The sequence below is a fragment of the Sciurus carolinensis genome, chromosome 6, assembly GCF_902686445.1.
Source record: "Sciurus carolinensis chromosome 6, mSciCar1.2, whole genome shotgun sequence".
Lineage (NCBI taxonomy): Eukaryota > Metazoa > Chordata > Mammalia > Rodentia > Sciuridae > Sciurus > Sciurus carolinensis.
Genome location: NC_062218.1, coordinates 57,225,122 through 57,252,423, shown reverse-complemented (window position 1 = coordinate 57,252,423; position 27,302 = coordinate 57,225,122). Strand labels below are relative to the sequence as shown.

General features: G+C 39.5%; 2 protein-coding genes and 1 pseudogene across 3 annotated transcripts; 1 reads left to right on the top strand and 2 right to left on the bottom strand.

Moving 5' to 3' along the window:
• Positions 1-1,488: 1,488 nt before the first annotated feature.
• Positions 1,489-3,836, bottom strand: LOC124987267 (terminal nucleotidyltransferase 5B-like). Its single transcript, XM_047556409.1, is given in 3 exon segments — positions 1,489-2,800; positions 2,802-3,341; positions 3,451-3,836. Coding segments are annotated over 3 exon segments (1,278 nt in total). The 5' UTR covers positions 3,708-3,836; the 3' UTR covers positions 1,489-2,319.
• Positions 3,837-6,974: 3,138 nt separating this feature from the next.
• Cenph (centromere protein H) lies at positions 6,975-26,951 on the bottom strand. 2 transcript variants are annotated; one of them, XM_047556060.1, is made up of 9 exons: positions 26,763-26,951; positions 22,626-22,681; positions 19,417-19,465; positions 18,967-19,041; positions 16,691-16,747; positions 10,477-10,540; positions 9,964-10,015; positions 7,787-7,950; positions 6,975-7,122 (listed from the first exon to the last, which is right to left on the bottom strand). In XM_047556060.1, the coding sequence occupies exons 1-9, from the start codon at positions 26,894-26,896 to the stop codon at positions 7,030-7,032; spliced, it is 744 nt and encodes a 247-aa protein (XP_047412016.1). In that variant the 5' UTR covers positions 26,897-26,951; the 3' UTR covers positions 6,975-7,029. The 2 variants fall into 2 exon arrangements, with proteins under 2 accessions (XP_047412016.1, XP_047412017.1); XM_047556061.1 differs by lacking the exon at positions 18,967-19,041.
• LOC124986888 (peptidyl-prolyl cis-trans isomerase H-like) lies at positions 17,770-18,368 on the top strand (annotated as a pseudogene).
• Positions 26,952-27,302: the final 351 nt, after the last annotated feature.

Below are 27,302 nucleotides of genomic sequence, written 5' to 3'. Positions count from 1 at the left end.
CCGGAACTTGCTATCCTCCTACCTCAGCCTCCTAAGTAGCTGGGATTACAGTGCACACCCCCATGCCCAATGATAAGAGGCCATTTTAACCCACAGTTACAAACTAAATCAAAAAGGGAAAAAAGCAAAACAAAACAAAGCTGTTCCCAATTCCTTTCCTGTATGCTAAGGATTACACACTAAGGTCACACTGCATTCTGCTTTTTGCACTGACCACCCAGGAATCACTAAAGCCTTTTCTTTATAGGCTCGCATCCTACCCAGGGACTTTGTCCTGCCCTCTTATCTATAGCTTATCTATAGTGCTGGTTCGGTGTAAATGGTTTGTAAATGATTTGTTTCTTTTTTTTTTTTTTTTTTTTTTTTTTTTTTTTGGTGGTGGTGCTGGGGATCGAACCCAGGGCCTTGTGCTTGCAAGGCAAGCACTCTACTGACTGAGCTATCTCCCCAGCCCCTGATTTGTTTCTTTCTGTACCTTTTTCATAAATCACCCTAGTGCCTTAGGTCTAAGGGATATTTTTCCAGCTGCTATCTGATCATAATGCTGGTGGCTTAGGGAATTTGTCTGAGGACTGTTCTTTCACTTTTTGTCTAATGTCTGCACAGCTCAATAAACCCTTTTTTCAGACACCGCTTGGCCTCAGGTTTGGTCTAATACCTGGGTGGGTGGACCCATCTGTGTCTTAACTTGCCAGCTGCCTCATTACTGGCATGTGTGTCTCCTGGTTTCTCCTTGGCCTAGGCCTACTTGATGTTCTTGTGCAGTTTCCTCTGCAGGTAGCTGAGTCACTCATGGATGGCATGGCCAGGGCCAGCTAGGCCAGTTCAGGCCAGGGGCAGTATGTAGGGTGAGGCCCTACTGGGCAATCTGGTCCTATTAGACATGATACACAAAGCTGTGGCTCCTGTCCAGCCACCCACCAGGCTTACAATGGATCTCAACCCAGAAGCCTAAGTTGCTTACATCAGGAGACCAGGGTGCCATAGCCTTAAAGGCTCAAATGGTACACTTCTGCCTAAAGAGGTCATGTGCCTGTCAATGACTTCTGACCTTGAATCTTTCCATGTACTTATTTTATAATGGTGCATTATCTCAGGTGATTATTTGCTCTTAGTGTATTTTCCCATTTTCTAATTGGGTTTTCTGACCACAGAAAATACATCCATTCTAGCATGCTCATTTCCTTGTTTTATAATCCCTTCCACCACTACTACAGCAATCCAGGTATTTTAGTTTAGCTCGGGGTAGGATACTCTCTCCTGGCTTCTAGAAGTCACTGTAGCAGTGAGTTTGGACCATCGCTTTGGGTCTTGACAGTGTTTTTTTTTTTTTGCCCATATCAGTGGATTAATTCGCAGATTAGGTTATACCTCTCATAACAAAATCATTACACTTCTGAAAATTCTTGTGTTGTTTCACACATGAACTTTTGGGGGACACCTCATATCTAAAGCATAACACTATCTCCATTTCTTTTTTATTTTCGGTGTAGACAATTTTTATTGGCAGGTGGTAAGAGTGCAAAATAGCAACTAATCCAGAGGAGTGGAAAAGGAGGTGAGGATAGGGCTCCCCCACCAGGTAAGAGTCCTCTAACCAAGCCAGGGGACTCCACTGTGAAAACTTTGGCCCAGCATGCTCCAAAGGACATGCTCCCAGGCAAGCAGGGTTTCTCACCACATAAGGGAAGGGAGGATACACTGGGAGGGGCCTGGGCTACATCCTCTGGCTGCTCACTTCTGGCCCACTATACACCCCACCCCTCAAGAGGAAGGTTTCACAGCTTGGGGTATGGGTTTCAGGAGGTTGGGCCAAACCCTCCCTCCCCAAAGCCAGGTATCTGCCTTATGCCTCAGTTTCCCTCCCCCTAGTGATTAGCCAGGTTGTACCACCCAGACTCTAGTGGTCCAGCCTGATCCAAAGTGAGTCACCCCCATCACATACCAGTCTGTGGGCTGGCTGGCCCTAGTCAAAAAGATCCTTTCTAGGCCATGGAAATAAACCCAGGGTGCTGAGCATTGAGGTCACTACCTACACTTGCTTTAAGGCAATTGACCCTCAAGACAAGTAGCTCCTGCACCCCACAATCATGCTGGTCCCAAAGTGTGGTGCAGAAACCTCCTGCTAAGAACCTGGTGTGGCCTGAAGCCCACGGAGGCCTCCTTCAGGGAAGTCTGGTGTGTCCAATTGAAGGCCCAACCCTGCAGCAGTGCTGGGCCGGTTGGCACAGCCTGCCTGTCTCTGGTCATTTCCTCTACATATTACTGGTGACCCCACCCCAGCCCATGAGGCCCAGTCCCTTCTGGCCAGGGTTATAGTCAGTTACAAGGCAGCCAGGTGGGATAGGAGTGGGCTCGAGCCAGCAGAGGCTGCACAGGGGTCACGTAGTAATTGACAGTGGCTGGCACAATCCCATCAGGGCCTGGAGGGCGCCAGGCCAGAGCGGCAGCGGCAGCTGGGCCCTGCTCAGCCAGTGCCTTGAGTGCCAGCGTGGCAATGAGGTCCAGTGTCTGGCGGCGCTCATGGTTCATGAGGCACACGGTGCTCTCGTTGACCACCTGGTGCAGGGTCACCAAGCAGGCGTAGCGGCGGGCTGCATCGGCCCCGCCAAAGTGAGCCTCCAGGTAGCGCTCCAGAGTGCGCTGCTGCTCTGCCAGGTCGGGAAAGTCGATGAAGAAGCGGGGGCACATGTACCGTTGTAGGGCACGCACATCAGTGTTGGGCCGTGGCCGGAAACCACGCACCAGGAGGTGACAGTACTTGAGGAGGCCGCCGCCACGGATCTCCTCCGGGCTGCGTGGCAATGACACGATGCCGCAGGTGCTCCAGGGCCTCTGCAAAGTCCCCATACAGACTCTCACCTGTCACCGTGGGGTGGAAGGCCTCAGACATGGGTGTGGATGAGCACTGGCCAAAGAGCAGGAGGGAGTCTAGGACGATCTGGAAGGAGTCAACACTGAACTCGAACTGTCGCCTCACAGAGTCCACGAACTTGAGCTCCACGTTCTTGCCACTCTTGTTGGACAGCGAGATGAGGCTCCAGCGGTCTGTGTCTGTGCACACTTTCACCAGCTTCTGCACGTACGCTTCCTTGAGTGTCAGTGGTGTGATCTTGGCGCGGCTCACGCCGGCCGGCAGGAAGTCCAACAGGTAGGCCAGCACCACTGCCTTGGTCAGCTGGAAGGAGGCCTCGCTGCGCAGGTCCACCCTGAACACCAGGTCCAGGTCCTTGTAGCCCAGGCCACTTTCAGGGTGTAGCACGCGGCTGGCGGCTGAGCCGTGCAGCCTCACACTGTGCACGTGAAGTCCTTGTTCCTCCAGGCTGCTGCGGACCACATCCCTGACAGCTCCTGAAACAGCCAGCTGCAGATTCTTGCCAGACAGACTTTCTTCCCTGTGGAAGTGGCTGAACAGGCCAGGTGAAAGCACCTGTTCCCTTTGGAGTCTGCACGATCTGCCGGGGCTGCACGCTCAGCGTGGGGAAGTTGCCGCGCCCGTGAATGGGAATCGGCTCGCTCAGGAACGCGTCCAGCCGCTTCACCTGTGGCCAGGCCAGCCTGCTCAGGTGCCTGGGGGAGGTTGATGAGGCCTCTGGGTCGGGGTCGCCGCCTGCCGGGGCAGCCGTGGCCACTGCCGAGGCTGCGGCCGTCCCCACCTGCGCAGCTGCCCCCTCCAGGCGCTCAGCTCCGCTCTCCGAGGGCATCATTCGCCCAGCCCCGGGCCCCGACGGCAGAAACCGGGGGGTGGTCAAGGGGAGGAGGGCAGGGAGAGCGCTGGGCTGGGGCCAAGACTGGGGCGGGGATGCAGGGACCGGGCGGCAGCGACCGCGAGGCAAACCCAGGGCACACCTCGGAAGGCGACGACTAACCGACCCTAGAGCCACTATCTCCATTTCTTGTTCCTCAGTTACAGTCGGCCTCCTGAGATTGGTCATCAGATCATTTACTCAACCTACTTAGGTCACATAATTTCTGTCCACATCCTCTGTGCTATTATTTGTTTACAAGATCATGAAACATATCATCTGATTCTATCTCTTGTATCTCCCGCTTTGGGGAGGAGGATACTGGGGATTGAACCCAGGGTCTTGTGCATGCTAAACACATGCTCTACCACTGAGTACACCCTTAATCTATTGTGTCCTGTTAATGTGCCCCGACTCCTTTTATGGTACTGGGGATAAAACCCAGAGGTGCTTTACCACTGAGTTACATTCCCTTATTCACTTTTGAAACAGGGTCTTGCTAAATCACTGAGACTGGCCTTGAACTTTTGATCCTCCTGCCTCAGCCTCCCAGGGGATCACTAAGATTACAGGCTTGCACAACCATGCCTGGCAATGCCCCTATCTTACCTGGCCTTTGACTTCTTTCTATATTTCTTGTTCCATGTGTCCTATTACTGTAAATCTATTAGAAGAACTCAGAAAGATGGAGGTATCCAGTCCACCTTGTGAATTTTCTTGATTAAAAAAGGTGAAACTACATTTAATAAAATATTTAGATAGAACTTAGTAACAATGGAAAGGTGAAACAAATTACAGATGATGCTGATAATCCATTGGATTGAGATTTATTTTTTCCTTCTTTGGTACTAGGGATTGAAACCAAGGGCATTTTACCACTGAGCTACATCCCAACCCTTTTTATTTTGAGACAGAACAAGGTCTCTTCTCCCTAAATTGTTTAGGGTCTTGTTTACTTGCTGAGGCTGCCCTCAAACTTGTGATCCTCCTACCTCAGCCTCTCTGGGATTACAGGCTTGTGCCACCACACCTTGTGGATTGGGATTTATTAATATAGTGTGTATCTATGATTTATTTAATGCTATGTTTTTGGATCAGGAAGGCATTTCCCAAAATAATGTTTTTGTATAAAAAAATGTAACTTTCTTTAAAATAATTTATAAAGAAAATATTGTGGCAAAAAGAATAAAACTACATATAAATTATGATTTGTTAAAACAAATGAAGTAAAGCTGCAAATATTCCAAAGAAAAGAGAGTATTTAGAATTTGGGTTTCAGCAAATCTATTTCAACTATTAATCTAAAGAATAGATTTCAAATTATATTATCCAATGAATATACCTTTTTTAAGTATAAATTCCTTCAGCAACACTACGTTGTCTATAAAAATGACCAACAGCTCTGAATGAACAAAAGAACATTCGTTTTCTAAAAATGGAATGGTATGCTATAAAAAGTTTTTATTTTTATTGTTTTGGTACTGGGACAAAAAATTGAACCCAGGGGCACTTAACCACTGAGCCACATCCCCAGCCCTTTTCATTTTGAGACAGTCTTGCTAAGTTGCTCTGAGTCTTGCCAAGTTGCTGCAGCTGGGTTTGAACTTGTGACCCTCCGGCCTCAGCCTCCCAAGTTGCTGGGATTACAAGCCTGCACCACTGTGCTCAGCACAACTTTTTAACTAGTAAGGCAAAGTAACATTTATTTTTGAAATTTCATGTTTAAAGGTAATGGATATGCTAAATAGAAAAATGTAAGGACTGCTTAGTGGTAAAGACTTTGCCTAATATTCTTGGGGCCCTGGGTTCCATCCCTAGCACTGCCAAAAACCAACCAAACAAACAAACAAAACCAACAACTACAACAACAAAAAGAGAGACAGAAGTAAAATAAGAAAAGAGAAATACAAAAAAGAGAGGCTGGGCTTAGTGGCACACACCTGTACTGTTGTGGCACATTTGAAATAAATCACTGGGTCAGTCTTAAAGTTGGACGTGGAACTTTATTCACAGACAGTCCAAAAGGGCAGCAAGCAAGTCACCTCTGCACCCTTCTACTCTTTGCAGAAGGTAGGGTACATTTTTATAGCCAAAATACATAAGCTACCAGTAAATCAAAACCATAGCAACATAGGAAGTGGGTCAGAATGACCTAATTCAGGGTACAGTCAGGGTACATTGCCCAAGAAAAATGGGAATTAAAAAGAGCACATCTTACAAAAGCATTTCTTAATAATACATTGTATAAGAATAAAAGAAACACTTTTTAGCCCCAAAGCCTTGCCAAACAGGGTATGCTTAACAGGAGGTGGGTTATAGAGGTACAGTTTTCACATGGAAAAGCATTTCTTATATGAAATAGAGTCTCAAGGTAAAATGGAGTCTGTCTGGTCAAGGCACATATAGTTTGGCCCACAATAGTACCTGTAATCCCAGCAACTCAGGAGGCTGAGGCAGGAGGATCTCAGCAATTAAGCGAGATCCTTTCTCAAAATAAAAAATATAAAAGGCTGGGAGTGGTGGAACATGATTCCCAGTGACACAGGATCAGAGGCAGGATTCCAAGTTCAAGGTCAGGCTTAGCAACTTAGTGAGGTCCTAAGCAACTTAATAAGAATCTGTCTCAAAATAAAAACTAAGAAAGGGCTGGGGATATAGCTTAGTGGCAAAAGCACTCTTGGATTCAATCCCCAGTAACAACAACAACAAAAAAATTAAATTAAAAAGTATGGGAATGTAGCTCAATGTAAAGTACCCCTGAGATCAATCCCTCGTACCAAAAACCAAAACAAAATAACAATAATGAGGGGGTAGGGGAGGGAGAGAAAAACAGGAGATTCAAATTCTACTACAAATAATCACAATTGTTAACACTTTTTACTAATATTTTGATTGATAAGCAAATTCATAAGACTTGGGGGTGTGGCTCAGAGGTAGAGTATTTGCCTGGCATGAGTGAGTCCCTGGGTTCCACCCTCAGCATCGTAAAAACAAAACCAAAAACCAAATGCATAAATGCACAGAAGTACAGAAGTATTACAAATAAGAGCTGGGACTATTAAGAATGTTGAAAAATATCCACATTCAACAGAGTTGAAACAAATATCTTCTCTCCCAAGGCTAAGATTTTTGGACACCTTTAGAATATGTCACTTTAATAATCATATTTAAAACAACAGAACCATATTATAATGTTAATTCAAGCTTAAAAAAATGACAGCATTAGAATGATTTCAAAAACACAAATATATTTCACTTGAAATCTGCCAAAACAGAATTTTTATTAGATCATGGTGAGATTCTTCTCAAGTTGCAGAACAGTTTCCTTGAGGGCAGAATCCTCTGCCCAGTTAGTTTTACTTCCTAGAATGAGGTTCTATAATAAAAAAAAAAAATTTTAAGTTATAGGTACTTTTAAAAATTAAAAAGATTTTAAAAAATCTTTTCGATATCTTATTTACTGAACATTTATTTGGTATGTAGCTTTGTGATCATGAGGAAAAATAGTACATTCTTGTATCTTCATTCCTACTTTCAGTAGGGCTACCTTGATTCCTACAATGCTACACAATAATTACAATCCTTAAGATAATTTTTTATACCTCATCAGTTTATACTGATGAGGCAGTTTTTACTTGTTAAGGATACTAGTAATGTTATCCTAGATTGGAGGAAAAAGAATATAGTTATGGTTTAGAGTTAATTTTGCACTAGTATGGTGAAAGGCAATAACAGCCACAAGCAATATGCCTTATTTTTAAAAGAGATAAAAGACTTAGTGCTTAGCCCTTGCGAATTTCAAGACCCTCAAAGAAGTGAACAATATTTTCATGGTAGATAATAGAGGAATAATTAGGGTCTTAATTAATAAAAATTCTGGTCATTTTTCTATGAAAAACTATGGTTCAATGATATCAAGTTACTGATCATCCTCAGCTCTAGTATGGAATTATTTTATTAGGATCAAAGACTAAATAAGAGTAAGTCGATACTATAAAAATATTCTTTACACCTCCCTTCCTAATTTATATAAATGTTACCTGGAACACATGTTGAATAACTGTAGTAATTTGTATCTCTTTCTGTAGGTTTTGTTGCATAGTCTTTATCTTGTCTGAATTTTCCACATTGTCCAGATCTTCTTTCTGTTTGTTCTTTTCTGTCTGTATTTCTAAAAGCTTACTTTCTGAAGCTTGTTTTAATTCTATTAGATAAAAATAAAAGAACATACTATATATGACAACTCTTTAAACAAAGATCTCAAAAACTGTGAAGTAGAATATTTCCTTGTTATTTTAGTCAAGAGAAAATTTTTAATAAACATGTTAAAATTTTTAATAAATGTTAGGCTACAGTTCTATTTTGATCTGCAAATGACTTCCTGGTACAAAATAACATTTTAAATTATTATTATTATTATTATTTTTTGTGGTACTGGGATTGAGCCCAGGGCCTCATGCATGCTAGCAAAAGTATTCTCTACCACTGAGCTACACCTACTATCACCTGCCCTCTTAATTTTTTTGCAAGGGGCGGGGGGGGGGGGGAGCAAGAGATGGACTGCACCTAGGGTGCTTAACTACTAAGCCACATCCCCAGACCTTTTTATTTTGAGACAGGGTCTCACTAAGTTGCTTAAGGTCTGGCTAAGTTGCTGAGACTGGCCTTGAACTTGTAATCCTCCTGCCTTGGCCGCCCAAATCCATGGGATTATAGGTGCGTGCCATAACATCTGGTGCTTGTTCATTTTTTACTTTTATTTTGAGACAGGAGTTCAATATGTTGCCCAGGCTGACCGGAATTTGTGATCCTCCTGCTTCAGCCTCCAGTGTAGGTGGGATTATGGGCATAGTCCATCATGCCCAGTAATATTTTAATTTTATGTTCAGCAATGCCCTAAATGAAATGTTCAAGGTATTTATGTATGACAATGACGGCTATCATTTGAAGTGGCATCATGTAAAAGAGAACTTATTCTAAGTTGTCAACATAAGCAGGAGATACCTATAAGTAAAAGCAAATACTTTCCTCCCTTAATTACATAATTGACATTAATGAAATAAAAACAGGTTAGAATGCAATGGAAAAAAAAAAAAAAAAAAAAAAAAAAAAAAGAGGTAGAGTGCTTGCCTTCCATGTACAAGGCCCTGGGTTTAATCCCCAGCACCAACAATAAAAAACAAAACAAAACAAACAAAAACATCAACAAGGTGATCAGAATAGATGACCAAAATATCCCTGACCCTGAAATTACTTGCTAAGAGGTAAATCTATATGATGTTTAAAAATAAGCCATCATGGGCTGGGGTTGTGGCTCAGACAGAGTGCTTGCCTTGCATGTGTGAGACACTGGGTTCGATTCTCAGCACTGCATATAAATAAATGAATAAAATAAAGGTACAACAACAACTAAAAAAAAAATATATATTTTTTAAAAAGTCATCATTCCTCTATGCTGTTAAATGAAAAAAAAGGTTGTAACAGAGTAAAATGATGCCAATTTTAAAAGATATATGCATTGAAGATTAATTATCTCTTAATAATTGAGGAAAAAATTTAACTTTGCTATATATTTACCTTTTCCTAACTTTTCAATAGAGAATGTGCATTACTTTTGCAATAAACATTTCAATGCAAAAAGCCATGTCATGCCATCAAAAATTAAGTGAAAGGCTACAGAACTACATGTATCAACTGGTTTTTCAGAAATTATATTTTTATCCCTCGGCACTGGGAATTGAACCTGGGGCACTCTACTACTGAGCTACACCCCCAGCTCTTTCCATTCTTTTCTTTTGAGACGTTCTCACTAAATTGCCCAGGATGGCCTTGAACTTGTGATTCTCCCGCCACAGCCTCTTGAGTAGCTGGGATTATACGCAAGGTTCACTGTACTTGGCATATGTAACTATTTTCTATTGGTCTGAAAGAAGGTCTCTAATGACATATATTAAACCGAGACAACATGGGAAGGAAGCATGACTTTTGCATTGTAATTTTCTGTATCATCTGATTCCCCCAAGAATGTATTGATTTTTATGACTTAAAGTTCTAAACAACAAAAATAAATACGCAAAAACATTTCATGTTTTAAAATTTCCACGTTCAAAATATTAAAAATTAAAAAATTTCTCAGTAGCTGAGACCTGGCCTTATAAATCTCAAAGTAGGTAAAAATGTATTCTATCAAAACAACAACAAAAAGTGTTCTACATACGTAATCTCTTCTTCCGAACATCAAGCAGTTTTTCCTCTAATTCCCAAGATTCCTGTTATTAAAATTAAATATCAAATCGTTAATATTAAATATTAAAAAGGTTAAAGCATATTATTTAATAAATCTAGAATACTTAAATCATTGATGTAAGCAGATCATTTGTATCATTTGTCAGCAATAAGAATTATGAACACAGAGGGAAATTAAGGAAAGTAAATTCTAATCATACCAGTTCCTTTGGGCAATCTTTTTTTTTTTTTTTTTTTTTTTTTGTACCAGGGATTGAACCTGGTACCACATCCCCAGGTCTTTTTTATATTTTATTTAGAGGCTGGCTTTGAACTCTTGATCCCCCTGCTTCAGCCTCCTGAGCCACTGGGATTACAGGTATGTGCCATCACATCCAGCTCCCTTTGGGCAAACTTATTTAAACATATATGATAAAGTTATCAGCAAGAAATTATCTCTGAAAACATGAGAATGTATAAGAAGCCTAATGTGTAAGTAGTTTACCTGCTGTGATTTCATTATTAACTTATTCAGCTTTAATATGTGTTTCATGTCATCCATGAGCACACTGCAAAGGAATAAAAATATGATCATCTTTACTTAAAAATAAATATCTCATTAATAAAGAAATCAATTAGTATATATTTACTTTTATTGAACCCCTGACTCCTTAGTAGAAAGTCATTACTTACAAAACAAATCTGGAAAAGTTTGATATAAACTTAATTTATTAAAAATTATGGCTGCATTCCCTAGAAAAAATTTTGGTCACAGATAAGAAAGAATATTGAATTAAATATAGATTTTACTTTTAGAACAATTTTAGGTTCACAGCAAAATTGAGGGAAAAGTACAGATATTTTCTTACATACTCTGACCCTATACGTACTCAGTCTCACCACCAGAGTGGTGCATTTGTCACAACTAATAAAACTGCACTGATACCTCATCTTGATCCAAAGTCCATAGTTTATGTGAGGGTTCACTTGGTCTTGAAAATGTGTTTTGACAAATGCATGATGACATGTATTATCATTAAGGTATCATACAGAATACTACTATGGGTTTTGGGTTTGTTTGTTTTTTTTGTGGTGCTGGGATTGAACCCAAGGCCTCTAGCATGCTTGGCAAGTGCTCTACCACTCCAAGTACATCTCCAGCTCTTAGGGCCATAGTTTAGTTCCAAAAGTTTGCCTTTTTTTTGGCACCTGGGATTGAACCCAGGGGTACTTCACCATTCAGCCACATCTGCAGTCCTTTTTCTTATTTTTTATTTTGAGACAGGGTCTCACCAAGTTTCTTAGGGCCTTGCTAAATTGCTGAGGCTGGCCTTGAACTTGCAATCCCTGGCCTTAGCCTCCTGAGTTGTTGGGACTCTAGGCATGAGCCACTATACCCATGCCTGTTGGAAACTTAATACCCAAATTCACGTTAACAGTGTTTGGAGGTTGGGGCCTTTGGGAGGTAACTGGAATTAGATTAGATCATGAGGGTGGGTCTTCATGATGGCATTAGTGACATTATAGAAGGGGAAGAAAAGCCAGGTGCAGAGGCACACACCTGTAATACCAGCAATTGGTGAGAATGAGGCAGGAGGATCTTAAGTTCAAAGTCAGCCTCAAGAGAAAGTCTGCAGCTAGGACGTTTGCTCTGTCTCACTACATGATGCCCTACACCATGTGATAATGCAGAAAGAAGGTCCTCTCCAAATGCTGACTCTATAATTTGAACTTTCCAGCCTCCAGGACTATAAGCTAAATAAATGTGTTCTTTATAAAACACTCAGGTTGTAGTATTCAGTTATAGCAACAGAAAACAGATTAAGAAAAATAGTTTCAAGGAATGTTACTCCTATTTCTTCAAAAACTATTTCCGAGTGCTTACTACATGCAAAGAACTGTGCCATATTCTAGGATGTAAAATAAAATAAAACACAGTAAGCATTTTCAAAGAGGAAAGAACCCAGTGGGGGAGAAACAAATCAACAACCATAGTATAGTGCAGTAATGAATATGAATCAGTTATACAAGGACACAGAAAAAGGGAAATCCTTGAGTCTTAAAAAATGTGAAGTAATTACCTAGATCAGGTAGTTTGGTATGGCTAGAGCAAAATGTAAGGAATAAAACTGGGCAAAGTAGTGGCTCTCATTCATCAAAATGCCATAGTCACTTGGGAGGCTTGTTAAATATGGACTCCTCAACCCCCACCTTCAGAGATTGTGACAGCAGGATTGGGCTAGGACTAGCAATGTGATCACTGTGACAATACTAATTTTTCTGATACTCAGACAGATGTGAAAAATACTGTAAGAAATTTACTTAGCTCAAAAAGGGGAATCTTTGCAAGAACCTGGGAAAGGTGAACTTATTTTTGCATTAGTTATAGCAAGGGGAGGAAACATGAGTAAGGTGTTCACTAAAGCAAGTCAAAGAAAATATACTTGGTCGGTTAAAGTCAAAAGTCTCTGGTTAAAGGTTCATTAGTGGTTTCTGACAGGGTAAGTATTTTCTTTTACTGTTTACACTGGGCTTGTTTGCTTACATAGGAACACAAGGCACCAGAGCCCTGGGTACTGGAGACGTTTCAAACTAATGGTGTTCCAGTTAATTTTTTTTTTTTTTTGGGTACTGGGGATTGAACTCAGGGGTGCTTTATCACTGAACCACATTCCCAGGCCTTTACATTTTTTATTTTTTTATTTTTTCTTTTTTTAAATTTTTATTATTATTGTATACAAATGGGATACATGTTGTTTCTGTTTGTATATGGAGTCAAGGCATACCATTTGTGTAATCATACGTTTACATAGGGCAATGATGTTTGATTCATTATTTTTTTTCCCTTCCCCCCCACCCCTCCCACCCCTCTTTTCCCTCTATACAGTCCTTCTTTCCTTCATTCTTACCACACTCCTTATCCCTATCCCTAAACCTAACCCTAAACCTAATGCTAACCCCTCCCACCCCCCATTATATGTCCTTATCCACTTATCAGCGAGATCATTCGTCCTTTAGTTTTTTGAGATTGGCTTATCTCACTTAGCATGATATTCTCCAGTTTCATCCATTTGCCTGCAAATGCCATAATTTTATCATTCTTCATTGTGGAGTAATATTCCATTGTATATATATGCCACAGTTTCTTTATCCACTCATGAACTGAAGGGCATCTAGGTTGGTTCCACAATCTGGCTATGGTGAATTAAGCAGCAATGAACATTGATGTGGCTGTATCTCTGTAGTATGCTGATTTTAAGTCCTTTGGGTATAGGCCAAGGAGTGGGATAGCTGGGTCAAATGGTGTTTCCATTCCAAGCTTTCTGAGGAATCTCCACACTGCTTTCCAGAGTGGCTGCACTAATTTGCAGCCCCACCAGCAATGTATGAGTGTTCCTTTTTCACCACATCCTCACCAACACCTATTGTTGCTTGTGTTCTTGATAATTGCCATTCTAATTGGGGTGAGATGAAATCTTAGGGTAGTTTTGATTTGCATTTCCCTTATTACTAGGGATGTTGAACATTTTTTCATATATCTGTTGATTGCTTGTACATCTTCTGTGAAGTGTCTGTTCATTTCCTTAGCCCATTTGTTGATTGGATTATTTGTATTCTTGGTGTAGAGTTTTTTGAGTTCTTTATAGATTCTGGAAATTAGTGCTCTATCTGAAGTATGGTTGGCAAAGATATTCTCCCACTCTGTAGGCTCTCTCTTCACATTGCTGATAGTTTCCTTTGCTGAGAGAAAGCTTTTTAGTTTGAATCTGTCCCAGTTATTGATTCTTGCTTTTATTTCTTGTGCTATGGGAGTCCTGTTAAGGAAGTCTGATCCTAAGCCAACAAGTTAAAGATTTGGACCTACTTTTTCTTCTATAAGATGCAGGGTCTCTGGTCTGATTCCGAGGTCCTTGATCCATTTTGAGTTGAGTTTTGTGTAGGGTGAGAGATAGGGGTTTAATTTCATTCTGTTGATTATGGTTTTCCAGTTTTCCCAGCACCATTTGTTGAAGAGCCTCTTTTCTCCATTGCATATTTTGGCCCCTTTGTCTCGTATGAGAAAATTGTATTTATTTGGGTTTGTGTCCATGTCCTCTATTCTGTACCATTGATCTACCTGTCTATTTTGGTACCAATACCATGCTGTTTTTGTTACTATTGCTTTGTAGTAGAATTGAAGATCTGGTATTGCAATACCCCCTGCTTCGTTCTTGCTACTTAGGATTGCTTTAGCTATTCTAGGTTTTTTATTCTTCCAGATGAATTTCATAATTGCTTGCTCTATTTCTGCAAGGTACATCATTGGGATTTTAATTGGAATTGCATTGAATCTGTATAGCACTTTAGGTAGTATAGCCATTTTGACAATATTAATTCTGCCTATCCAGGAACATGGGAGATCTTTCCATCTTCTAAGGTTTTCTTGAATTTCTTTCTTTAGTGTTCTGTAGTTCTCATTGTAGAGGTCTTTCACCTCTTTTGTGAGATTGATTCCCAAGTATTTTATTTTTTTCGATGCTATTGTGAATGGGGTAGTTTTCCTAATTTCTCTTTCTGAAGATTCATCACTTACGTATAAAAATGCATTGGATTTATGAGCATTGATCTTGTAACCTGCTACTTCACTGAATTCACTTATGAGTTCTAAAAGTTTTCTGGTGGAATTTCCAGGTTCCTCTAAATATATAATCATGTCGTCAGCGAACAGGGATAGTTTGAGTTCTTCTTTTCCAATTTGTATCCCTTTAATTTCTTTGGTTTGTCTAATTGCTCTGGCTAGAGTCTCAAGGACGATGTTGAATAGAAGTGGTGAAAGAGGGCATCCCTGCCTTGTTCCAGTTTTTATGGGGAATGCTTTCAGTTTTTCACCATTTAGAATGATATTGGCCATGGGTTTAGCGTAGATGGCCTTTATAATGTTAAGGAATGTTCCCACTACCCCAATTTTTTCTAGTGTTTTGAGCATGAAGGGATGCTGTATTTTATTGAATGCTTTTTCTGCATCTATTGAAATAATCATGTGATTCTTAACTTTAAGTCTGTTGATATGGTGAATGACATTTATTGATTTCCGAATGTTGAACCAACCTTGCATCCCTGGGATAAAACCCACTTGATCGTGGTGCACTATCTTTTTAATATATATTTGTATGCGATTTGCTAAAATTTTGTTGAGAATTTTTGAGTCGATGTTCATTAAGGATATTGGTCTGAAACTTTCTTTCCTCGATGTGTCTCTGTCTGGTTTAGGTATCAGGGTGATATTGGCTTCATAGAACGAGTTTGGGAGGGTTCCCTCCTCTTCTATTTCATGGAATACTTTGAGGAGTTTTGGAATGAGCTCTTCTTTAAGGTTTTGTAGAACTCGGCTAAGAACCCATCTGGTCCCGGACTTTTCTTTGTTGGTAGGCTTTTCATGACCTCTTCTATTTCATTGCTTGAAATTGGTTTATTTAAGTTGTGTATGTCCTCCTCGTTCAGTTTAGGTAATTCATATGTCTCTAGAAATTTGTTGATGTCTTCGAGGTTTTCTGTTTTGTTGGAGTATAGATTTTCAAAATAGCTTCTAATTATGTTTTGTATTTCAGTCGTGTACATTTTTTATTTTGAGACAGGGTCTCACTAAGTTCTCAGGACCTGGTTAAACTGCTGAGTTTAACAAGTTAAACCTCGTTAAACTTGTGATCTTCCTGCCATAGTCTTCTAAGTCACTGGGATTAAAGGTATGCACTACCACACCCAGCTCCAGTTGATTTTTTAAAACAGTTATGAATTTAAAACATGTTAAAAGAACTATCTTGGCCTGTTTGACCTTTCTGTGGTCTTTGAGTATCATACGATCGGTCGGTCTATACCCCACCCCGTTATCTTGAGAATGTTTTAAGTTCTTCTTTTATGGAGGAACAATAGTCCAGAAAACCTAAATTCAGATTTTAAGATTTTTAATCTAGAACTATCTGGAATATTGGAGGAATGCAAATTAGTTTAGATTGAGACACTCAGGACAAGTGCTCAGAGCTACCTTGGAACTTCTCCAGTGCTAATGGGAAAAGGTGTATTTTATCACAAGATTTTTATAGATTTGAGGAGTAAGATCATAGGTAAGGTCTGAAACCAAATTCTTAGGAACAGGTTATAGAAGACTTTGACTGCCAGCTTTTATTTTAACTTCCTTGGCAAATTGTTTAACCTGAATAAGCTCACTTCTACCAATGAAAAATGAGGAATATACTTCCTATCTCATTGAGTTGTTGTTGGATTAAGTAAGATAGCATTGTTTCTGGTTTATAGTTAACACTAAATAAATGTTAACAAAATCTTCAAATTTTTCAGGTCATCTGTATACAACCTGTTTCTTACAGTCATAATTCATGCGGAACAAGGTGTCAGGACTATAAAATTTGTAATTCTGGGGAGGGTCTATCAAAATTCCATCTTTTAATCTTTTAAAAATTTCCTAGTTGAAGGTGGCAGACATTGACAGTCAATTTTTTTTAAAAAAGAAGTTTTTTCATAATATCTTTATTCTATTTATTTATTTTTATGTGGTGCTGAGGACTGAACCCAAGGCCTCACATGGGCTAGGCAAGTGCTCTATCACTGAGTTACAGCCCCAGCCCTTGACAGTCAATTTTTAAAAATTCACGAAACTAAAAGCAGTATGCAGAACTCCCTAATTATTCCCTTCCTTTCCAAACCCAGAAGGGGGAAAATCATACCTACTTACGGTGTTATTTTTTTCCAGGTTTTTTTTAAGTGCAGTTGACAGTTGCATCCTATGACAAGGAAAAAGCTTGCATTATCAAACATGAATAACATTTATAGTACATTAAAAACATTTTCAAATATGACAAGTTAAAGATGGATTTTCCTTAAAATATATGTAAAACATAAGTAGTTTTTTTTTTTTTTTTTTTGTGGTACTGGGGATTTGAACCCAGGGCCTTGTGCTTGAGAGGCAAGCACTCAACCAACTGAGCTATATCCCCAGCCCCATAAGTAGATCTTTAAACAGTATTCCAGAAGAAAGACTTTGAGGAATAAAATAGAAATGTGAAATAACACCAAGAACAGGGATGTAGCACATAGTTGTGCATTGCCAGGCTGAGGCCCAGTGGATCTGAATCCATCTTGAGCTGGATGAGTTCTCTACACCATCTACTTTGGTGGATTAGCATGGGTCTGAAATGGAGACACTTAGGAAATATAAAACCATATTTGATCATAATCTTTAAAACATGCTGCTATAAATGAGTTTTAAACTCAAGTAGCTAATACATAGGTAATAATAAAAAAGGCAACAGTAGTTATCTCTTCCTTTTTGATACACGTAAGCAATTAAAACAGCTATTTAAAAATCTATGTATCCTTTCAAATACCAAATGTGATTTAATTTCATATTTCCATTGTCTTAAATGAAGTTTCCTTATTAACTGTATCCTACATAACTTCTTCAAAGGAAGATATTAATGAACAATGTAACTTTTCTCTCAGGGTTCAAAATTTGTAATAATCATCATTTAACTGATGACTAACTCATTTAGCCTTGTTTAAAAATTCTTTCCACCTTGAACCCATAACCATCTTGTATACAGTTCATAATGCCTACATTAAAAATGCAATAATTAGGGGCTGGAGTTGTGGCTCAGTGGTAGAGTGCTTGCTTGGCATGTGTGAGGCCCTGGGTTTGATACTTCACCACATATAAATAAATAAAAGATTCATTAACAACTAAAAACATTAAAAAAATATATAATAATTAGAGGGACTGGTCAGGATGAAAGGTTAAGGTGGGCAGATGGAGGACGAGCAAGGGTGGAAGTGGGAGATGCCAAGTGGCGTGGGGCTGGGGTAGCTCCATGAGTCCTTCAGGGGTTGTTGACTCATGCTTCAAATGACCTGGTGCTTCACACTGTCCCTTGCCACTTGCACGAAGATTGAGCTGTTTACAGACATGCCTAAGACAGCCGAGAACTTTTTTTCTGCACTGGAGAATTCAGAAAAGATGAGGTGCCAATAGGATACAAAGGGAGCACCTTCCACAGGGTCATAAAGGACTTTATGATTCAGGGTAGAGATTTCGTTAATGGAAATATGGTACTGGAATCACCAGTGTTTATCTGGGGCCATTTGCAGCTGAAAAATTTAAAGGTGGACACTCAGCTCCAGGCCTTCTTTCCACTGCAAACAGAGGTCCCAGTATAAATGGTTGTCAGTTCTTTATCACTTAATTGGCTGAATGGGAAACATATAGTGCTTGGAAAAATCATTGATGGACTTCTTGTGATGAGAAAAATTGAGTATGTTTCCAAAGGCCCCAATAATAAGCCCACGCTGCCTGTGGCAATCTCACAGTGTGGGGAGATATGGGCTAGATTAAGACTCAATCAGTATTGAGAATCAAAATCCAGGACTTGCTCATGCTAGGTAAGTGTTCTGCCACAGAGCTACATCCCCAGCCCTGAAGGCGCTATCTGAATGACTGAGGTATAGAAGACACTGTCCCCCATTCTGGAATTACCTGGAGACATTATACATTTCTGTAGAGAAAGATTATGCAAGATGTATTGGTGGCAATTAGGCTTGTCCTCCATTCATTTCACAAGGAAGCAAAGGTTGAAAAGATGATAAAGAGTCTGACTGGTTCCACCCTTATTCCAGAGGATGAGAAGTACAGAGGAGAGCTGGGAAGCATTGTTTGTTATGGAGTGTCGCCTTCCTATTCCCTTGACAAGCTGCTTATATCCCCATTCTCGGCTGACCTCCCTTTCTATACCATTTCAGGTTGTCCCTTGCTCTGGGTGATATTCTTGAGTCAGAGAAGTTGGACTGGCCTCTGTGTTTGCTCTCCTGCCTGCTGTGACCCCATCTGATCAAGAGACCCTGGAAGTTTTACAGATTCAGAATCACAATCCTCTGTGTTTAAATTTTCAACTGTAAATAAAGGTTTTTTGTGTGTGGGGGTTAAAAAAGAAGAAGAAGAAGAAATAATTACCTGGCTAATGTAAGATTTTTCATTTCAAGAGCAATTTTTACCTCTTCAATTTCATTTTCTAAGTCTTCAATTTTACTATTAAAGGAACATGAACAAAACATCAGAAAAAGGTATAATTGAAATAAATGTATAAATTAAGGCTTTGAAAACAAAACACCTCTACTGGAATAGAAATAGTCTTCAAGCTCAACATATCTACGCATATTTAAAGATTTGGTAAACTGATGCTTTCTGAGCTACTTGCACAGTATCTTATAAGGGGGATGCCAGTGAACACTAATGTAATCAGTCATCTACATGTAAGTCTTCATTCCAAATCAACAACTTCCTGATAAATGCATGTCATATTATTTGGAAAAATAAAAGGAAAAAGAAAGACAATGCTATAACACTGATAACACGGTTAATTCTTAGTAAAAACCAGAAATAAAATTTAAAAATATGACATACGCTTCAATTTGTTTTTCTTGCATGATTTGTTCTGGAGTTTTTTCTTCATCTACAAATAAATAATTTTTTGAAGTCAGTAACATTTTCAAAAGGAATGTAATATAAGCCATGATTGCAAAAGGGTAATTTTATTTTTTGGTCCTGGGGATAAAACATTACGTATGTATTCAACCACTGAACTACACTCCCAGTCTCAAAAGTCAGCTTCCATCCAGCAACCTAGTGAATTCCTAAGCAACTTAGCAAGACCTTGTGTCAAAATAAAAGTCAAAAAGATCTGAAGATGAAGCTCAGTGGTAAAGCATTCTGGGTTCAATTCCCAGTAAACTCCTCCAAAACGGTCAGTTTTCACTTGAGAAACAAGTGAAATTAATTTTGATGTAGTTATTTATCTTGATAAACCCAAAATGTTATTTTAGCATGCAATTACTTTAAAATTACTAATGAAACATTTGACATTCTTTTCTATATTTATAGCCCATCTCAATGAGGACTAACCACATTTCAAGAGCAGCAGAGTTAGTGTTTAACATATTGGACGGACCAGTTTTAGAATGATAAAAAGTAAAAGGGAGTAAAAAATGATTAAGGTATTTAATGTAAAAAAAAATCAAGGCTGGGAAACTGGGGGCATAGCATAATGGTGGAGTGCTCACTCCACCTTTGCAAGGCCCTGAGTTTGATCCCCAGCACTAAAAAAAAAATAAAATAAAATAAAAAAATAAAAATCAAGTATAAGTCTACATATTAGCAACTAGATATTCAAATTAAAAATTACCATTAACAATGGCATTGAAAACCTTGAAACATAAGAAGTTTAGCGAAACTATGACCTCTGCACTAAACTACTAACTACCCAAATGGATAAGACACACAATGTTCAAGCATTAGAAGAATCAATACTAATGTAACAGTTTTTCTCACATTGATATTTAGATCCCAGTCAAATCCTATTCAAAATTCTTTTTGTCTATAGAAATTAACAAACTAATATTAAAATGTATGTAGAAAAACAAAGGATCTAGAATAGCCAAAACAATTTTGAAAAAGGACCACAAAGTTGGAGGACAAATTGTAACTGTTATCAAGACCTACTATGAAGTTATATCAATCAAGACATTGTGGGACTTGTAATAAGGACAAATATTTCAATGGAATAGAAAGAGTCAAGAACTTTCTACAATGATGGAAATGTTTTGTACTTATGACGTCCAGCAGAGTAGCCATTAGCTCCATGTGGTTATTGAGCATTTGATATGTGACTAATACAACTAAAGAATTTATATGTAATTTAAATTTTAATTAACTTAAAAACACATATGTGGCTAGTGAATACTCTGCTGGACAATACAGTTCTAGAAGACAAATCAGACTGGTGGTTGCTGACCATGAGGTGGCACAAGAGAATCTTTTGGTACAAGAGAAATGCTTTGTATCTCAATTGTAGTGTTACACAGATGCACATGTTTGTCAAAACCTATCAACTTATACTCTTAAAATGAATGCCTTTATTGTTAAAAAAAAATCCTTTAACCAATAAGTCAGCAATACTTTAAAATTTTATTTTATTTATTTATTTTTTAGGGGTACTGGGGATTGAAATTCAGGGGCACTCAACCACTGAGTCACATCCCCAGCCCCTTTCTGTATTTATTTAGAGACAGGGTCTCATTGAGTTGCACAGCACCTCGCTAAGTTGCTGAGGCAGGGTTTGAACTCTTGATCCTTCTGCTTAGCCTTCCCAGGTGCTGGGATTATAAGCATGCACCACCACGCCCAGCATATTTTTTAATTTTAATTTTTTGTGTGTGCTAGGGATCAAATCTAGGGTCTCAAGCATAGTAAGCATGTGCTCTATCACTGAGATATACTTCTAGTGCAGTATCTTTTAAAAAAGCAATAAAAGAACAGGGCATGGTGGCCAACACCTGTAATCCCAGCAGCTCATGAGGCCAATGCAGGAGGATCGAGAGTTCAAAGCCAGCCTCAGCCATTCAGTTAGGCACTAAGCAACTCAGTGAGACCCTGTCTCTAAATAAAATACAAAATAGGGCTGGGGATGTGGCTCAGTGGTTGAGTGCCCCTGAATTCAATCCCCTGAACCAAATACAAGATAAAAGAAACAATTTTTTTCTTCTTCTTTTTGAGACTGGGTGTTGCTATGTTGCTCAGGCTGGGCTTCGATTTGTAATCCTCCAGCCTTACCCTCCCAAATAGCTAGGATTAAGTATAATCTATCTTTTTTTTCAAAACTTTTTTCTCACATTTATTTTTATTAATGCATCATAATTGCCTATAACGGGTGGGACTCATTATACATTTGTACATGCATACAATGTAACAATATGATTTGTCCAATATCATTCCCCAGTACTTTCCCTTTCCCTTCCCTCCTCCCTTTCCTTTACTCTATTGATCTCCCTTGATTTTCATGAGATCCCATCTTGCCTTTTAATTTTCCTCCCCAGCTTCCACATATGAGAGAAAACATACAACCCTTGACTTCCTGAGTTTGGCTTTAAATATTTATACTCTTCTTTTTTATTTATTTTTTTAGTTGTTGATGGACCCTTAATTTATTCATTTATTTATATGCAGTGCTGAGACTTGCACATGCTAGGCAAGCACTCTACCAATGAGACAAACCCCAGCCCTAAATATTTACTTTCAAAGACTACAATTAAACATCTTGGGGCTGGAGTTGTGGCATGTGTGAAGTCCTGGGTTCAATCTCAGAACCACATATAAATAAATAAAAGATCCACTGACAACTAAAAAAAAATTAAAAAAGAAACACATCTTGTGTGGCCTGCTTTAAATCTATCCTCTCCTTCAAGTGTAGAAATTCTGTAGTATGGACTATTAAACCTACCCAAGTTTTCTGATGTTTTAAATCCCTTAAAAATGAAATTATCTACACAGAGAAACAAGGACTATAAGAGAAGGGGGACTCATCATTTGGATCAGCTCTAAAACCATCTTCTCAGAGAAGATATACCCAGTACCATATCTTATGTAGTCTCTCCCTCTTATGCCATTATTCCTTCCTTAGAGGTACCATACTTCTTATCTTGCATGTCTCTTTGTTTACTTGCTTTTGCTACACTAGAATATACATAAATGAATTTTTGTAAGGTTGATTTTTTTTCCCCTAGAGTAATACTCATCATCAAAGTTCCAAAACTTTATTTGAAAACGAAACAACTTACTTGCATCAATCATTGACTTATATTCCAAGAGTTGTTGTTTTGTCTGTGCTCTCAGCCTGAAAACAAAAAGAACAGAAAAAGTCATCTATTACAGATAGAGGTTTTACTCATTATAATACAATAAAAAAACTTATCTTCACAAGAAGTTGATATAACACAATGAGTATAAAGAAAGAAACTCAGCATTATAGTTTTTCGGTTGGGTCTCATTTTATTTAAAATAGACACAAAGAACTTTAAGGCCTCAGAAGAAGACACAAAATTAAAAATAGTGGGAAAACAGCATCTATGAGGAAAAGTTTAAAATATACTTTTTTTTTTTTTTAAATCTTTACTTAGTTTTATGTGGTGCTGAGGATCAAACCCAGTGCCTCACACATGCTCTACCACTGAGTGATAACCCCAGCCAAAGAATCAATTTTTTTTTTTTCTTTTGGTGGTGCAGGGGATTGAACCCAAGGCCTTGTGCATGCCAGGAGAGCACCCTACCAACTGAGCTACATCCCCAGCCCCAAGATAAATTTTAGAAGTATATTTTAAGGGCTGGGTTTGTGGCTCAATGGTAGAGTCCTTGCCTACCATGTGTGAGGCACTGGGTTCAATTCTCAGCACCACATATAAATAGATGAATAAAATAAAGGTCCATCAACAACTTAAAAAAAATATTAAAAAAACTTATTCTAATAAGCTAGATTGAAATGGGGCTTAACGAAAACAGAAACACAATGAAGAAAAATGCAAACCAAAGTGATAAAACCCAAGAACACGGTAATCAGTTTACACGTATACACTATAATATTCTCAGAAAACAGAAAATAATGGACAGTTAAATAATTCAGAGAGAAGTTTCTTGGTTCTATTATTTTCCTTAATCTAAAAATCAAACATAAAATAAGTAGAAAAGTTATGGGCAAAATGACAGCTATTAAGTTGTTATTTACAAAACACATTTGCATGATAGTGGTATAAAACTGCTTTGTGACTTTGGAGACCTATTTAATTAGTTAAAGAGACATTTGACAAATTCCTAAAACTCTATGGCAAACTGATTATATTTCAAAATTCCAAATAAAAACAGAAATGTTTTGGAGGTAGGCTAGCATTCTATAAGCTACACTGAAAGAATAATTCCTTTTTTTTGGCTGAAATGAAAAAAACCTTACCTTTTCATATTATTTTATACTTAATTTTTACAGTACTAGAGATTGAACGCAAAAGCACTATGCCAATGAGTTACATTCCCAGTCCTTTGAAAAAAAATTTGAGACAGCATCTCCCTAAATTGCCTCATATTTCTTATCTTTTTTTTTTAAATGATAGGTTTTTATTTTAAAATAGTGGATGACATATTAGTTCACTTAAGATATAGTCTAGGTAGTGTTATCTGTTGTCTGCTAAATAATTATAGATATTAAAGTTAACTTTTTAAAGAGATATAAGTGCAGGAATTAGAATAACAAAGTATGTAAAAATCAAATTTGGAATAGATGAACTCAGGCCAGTTATATATCAGAATCCCTTATTAAAAATACAGAATTTTTGTCTTCACCCCAATTAATTAGATTAGAATCTTTGAATACTGGACCTAGGAATCAACATTTCAAAAGCATTCAATGTTATCTGGATGTAAATTAACCATGGATAAACTTGAAGAAATAGTTATCTACAAGGCACATGTTTTCCTGAAAATTGTTAATTGATTTAAATATTAATTAATTCTTCTATTAACTCTATTTTCAGTCTTATTTAATAAAATGTGCTTCTGATTAATGTTCAATTTAAAATAATATTTGCAAAAATTCAGATATTTAGGTATTTTGACTGCATTATTTAGTTTTGTTTTAGAGACTTATCATTTTAGAACTCTAAAACAGAAACAAAAGAAAAACAAACAAGCAAAAGAACTAGAAACAAACTTCAGTCTATCTTTGTTCCTGAATTCTGCAGTGGGTAACAACTAGTATTTATATCCATCCTATACGAACATGGTAATGCATTCTCTGCTTTTGTGTATGCTAGTCTATCTACTAGTAATGTCCTTCTTATTTTATATTCATATTTATGGCAAATCTGTTCTATATGGTGGAGTTGATCTCAGAAATTATCTTCTCTGGAAAGTCTTCTCTGATATGTCTTATCTCTCCCCTGGTCTGGATCAGGTGCTCCTTTTATTTCTTTCATAAACCTATCACACATTCTTGGACGTGTCTGATTATCTCTTTTCCCTGCTATGTTCTCCTTCAGTTGTGCTTTTCCAGTTTCAAATTTCTAATCTTGGCTCAGTCTCCCTCCCAGTAGCAGGAACGTGGCTCAGTGGTAGAGGGACTGATTGGCATGCAGAAGGCTCTGGGTTCCATCCCCCAAAACAGCTTAAAAATAAAACAAAAACAAAAGAAACAAGGGTGCTCCATTATACTCAGTTTTGGAGGGCATTTTTAAAGAGAGGGTATGAATTTCATTGATTAGCCAAGACCTTTCAAAACAAAGTAAAGTTAAAATATAATAACAATTCTTAAGGCAAAATCCCCTTATGATTTAGAATAAAGGTCTATAGGGCTGGGGATTATAGGTCAGTGGTAGAGCACTTGCTTAGCATGTGCAAGGACCTGGGTTCAATCCCTAGCACTACCAAAAAAAAAAAAAGTCTACAAATATTTTTCTGTAAAGGACCATGCAGCAAATAAGTTTAAGTTCTTTGGAGTTTAAGGACTCAGCTTCACCCTTGTAATGGGAAGGTTGTGTTCCAATAAAACTTTACTTCAGCACTGAAATCTAAATTTCATATAATTTCTGTTATGAAATATTCTTGTGAATTGCCCCACAGCCATTTAAACGTGGAAAAAATTATTCTTTTTTTCCTTCTTCTTCTTTTGGTACTAGGGTTTGAGACAGGGTCTTGCTCAATTGCTTAGGACCTTGCTAAATTGCTGAGGTTGATAAGGAATTTGCAATCCTTCTGCCCACCCTTCCGAGTTGCTGGGATCACGGGCATGCACAAACATGCCCCGCAGAAGAAATATTCTTAGTTTGAGAGGTCACACAAAAATAAGCAGTAGGGTGGATAAGGCCTAGGGCCTTAATTAGCCCGCTTTTAAAAAAAGATTGATGTCCCATGTCATCATATCTTCCCTAACAACCGCTTAATGGAAAAGCACAAACTAGTACTCTCGGTATACAAAACAAATGAAGCTTCAGAACTGGAAAGGGTCATGGCCATAAAAGAAGGGTGGGCAACATCTGTGGCCAGGCAGCCAGTTTCTTACTGGCAACAACGCCTACAGATGCAGCCTCTCCGCATCCAGCATGCTGGGAGCCAGGGGCTGGAGCTCTTGGAGAGGACACCAGACAGCAGTTGCTACCCGACCCAAGGGTGTGGCCCGAAAGTCACAGGGAGGTGCCTCCGGATGGTGTTGGGTACCCCAGCTGGGGGCACCTCAGGTTTCAATAACATCCAGGTGCCAGGAGAAGGCCTGGGCTTATATTCCCAGATGCCAAAACAAAGCAGACTGGGAGGGACGGTGGAAGAGCCCATGCGGCCAATGCAGACAAGGAGCCCCGGAAGAGGAGCGCCAGAACTGGGGGGGCGGCTCTCCAGAGATAGGCGCATAGTGTCAAAATTTATCAAGTGTTTACCATCTCCTAGGTACTCTTCTAAAAATTGATGAATCAAATTATGTCATTTGCACGTATGAATATGCCACAGTGAATCCCACTAGTATGTATAATTATAATGCAGCAGAAAAAAAAAACACCCAACTCTTTGAAAAGGGGTGTGGCATCCCCTTTCCAGTTCTAGTTTGGGTGCGTCCCTCATCCCGCCAGAAAAACTGGAGCCCCAGGGCATGAGCTGGGAGGAAGGAAGCGGGAAGCTGCAGTTCCGAAGGAGCTTCTTAGGGGCTCTGGGCTGAACACTTCCAGAGGGTCTCAAACCCCCTTAGCATGTCTCCCAGGAGGGTGTCATTTTCTCTACTTTTCGCAGACGCAGGAGGACACTAAAGAGTTTAAATGAATACTGCGGTTAGTAACGGAGCCTTAACGTGACCGCGTACGAACTAGAACCCGGGTCCTACTGAGGAAGGAGCGGAGCCCTGAGCCTGGACGCCCACTGGCTCAGGCGGAGGCGCGGGAGGGAACAACCTGAGCAGCAGGGTCATGCGGTCGTCGCTGCGTGCCTCCTGGGCGCCGGCAACCTGCGGCAGCCCACCCGCCCCGCCGGCCTCTCCGGAGTCCGCCGACTCGGCGGCGGCTTGCTCCTGGAGAAGATGCTCCATGGCTGACGCGAAGACACTCTCCGGGAAGTCTGGAAGAGGCCGCTTTTCCCGCCACGAAGTCGGCGCCCGGAAGGCGCCGCGAGCCCCGCCCCTTCCGCTCCGGCGCCGCGGCCGCCGCCCTCGTGTGGCCGAGAGGACTGTGCTCCTTTCTCTCGCCCTGGTCAGCGGTGTAGGTCGCTGTGCAGCACACGCGACAAGTTCAAAGAACTGGACTGCGGGTGCGACTCAGTAGGAAGAGTTTGCCTCGTGTGCGCGAGACCCTGATTCTATCTCCAGCATCGAAAAAGAAAAAAAAAAAAAAAGTCGAAGAACTTTAATTTAGCGTCAGCTGTGTCCTAGACAAGCAGCAGCCTGGAAAGTGGGGGGGGGGACCCACCTAAGTGTTCAGTCTGATTTGACCCTGGGA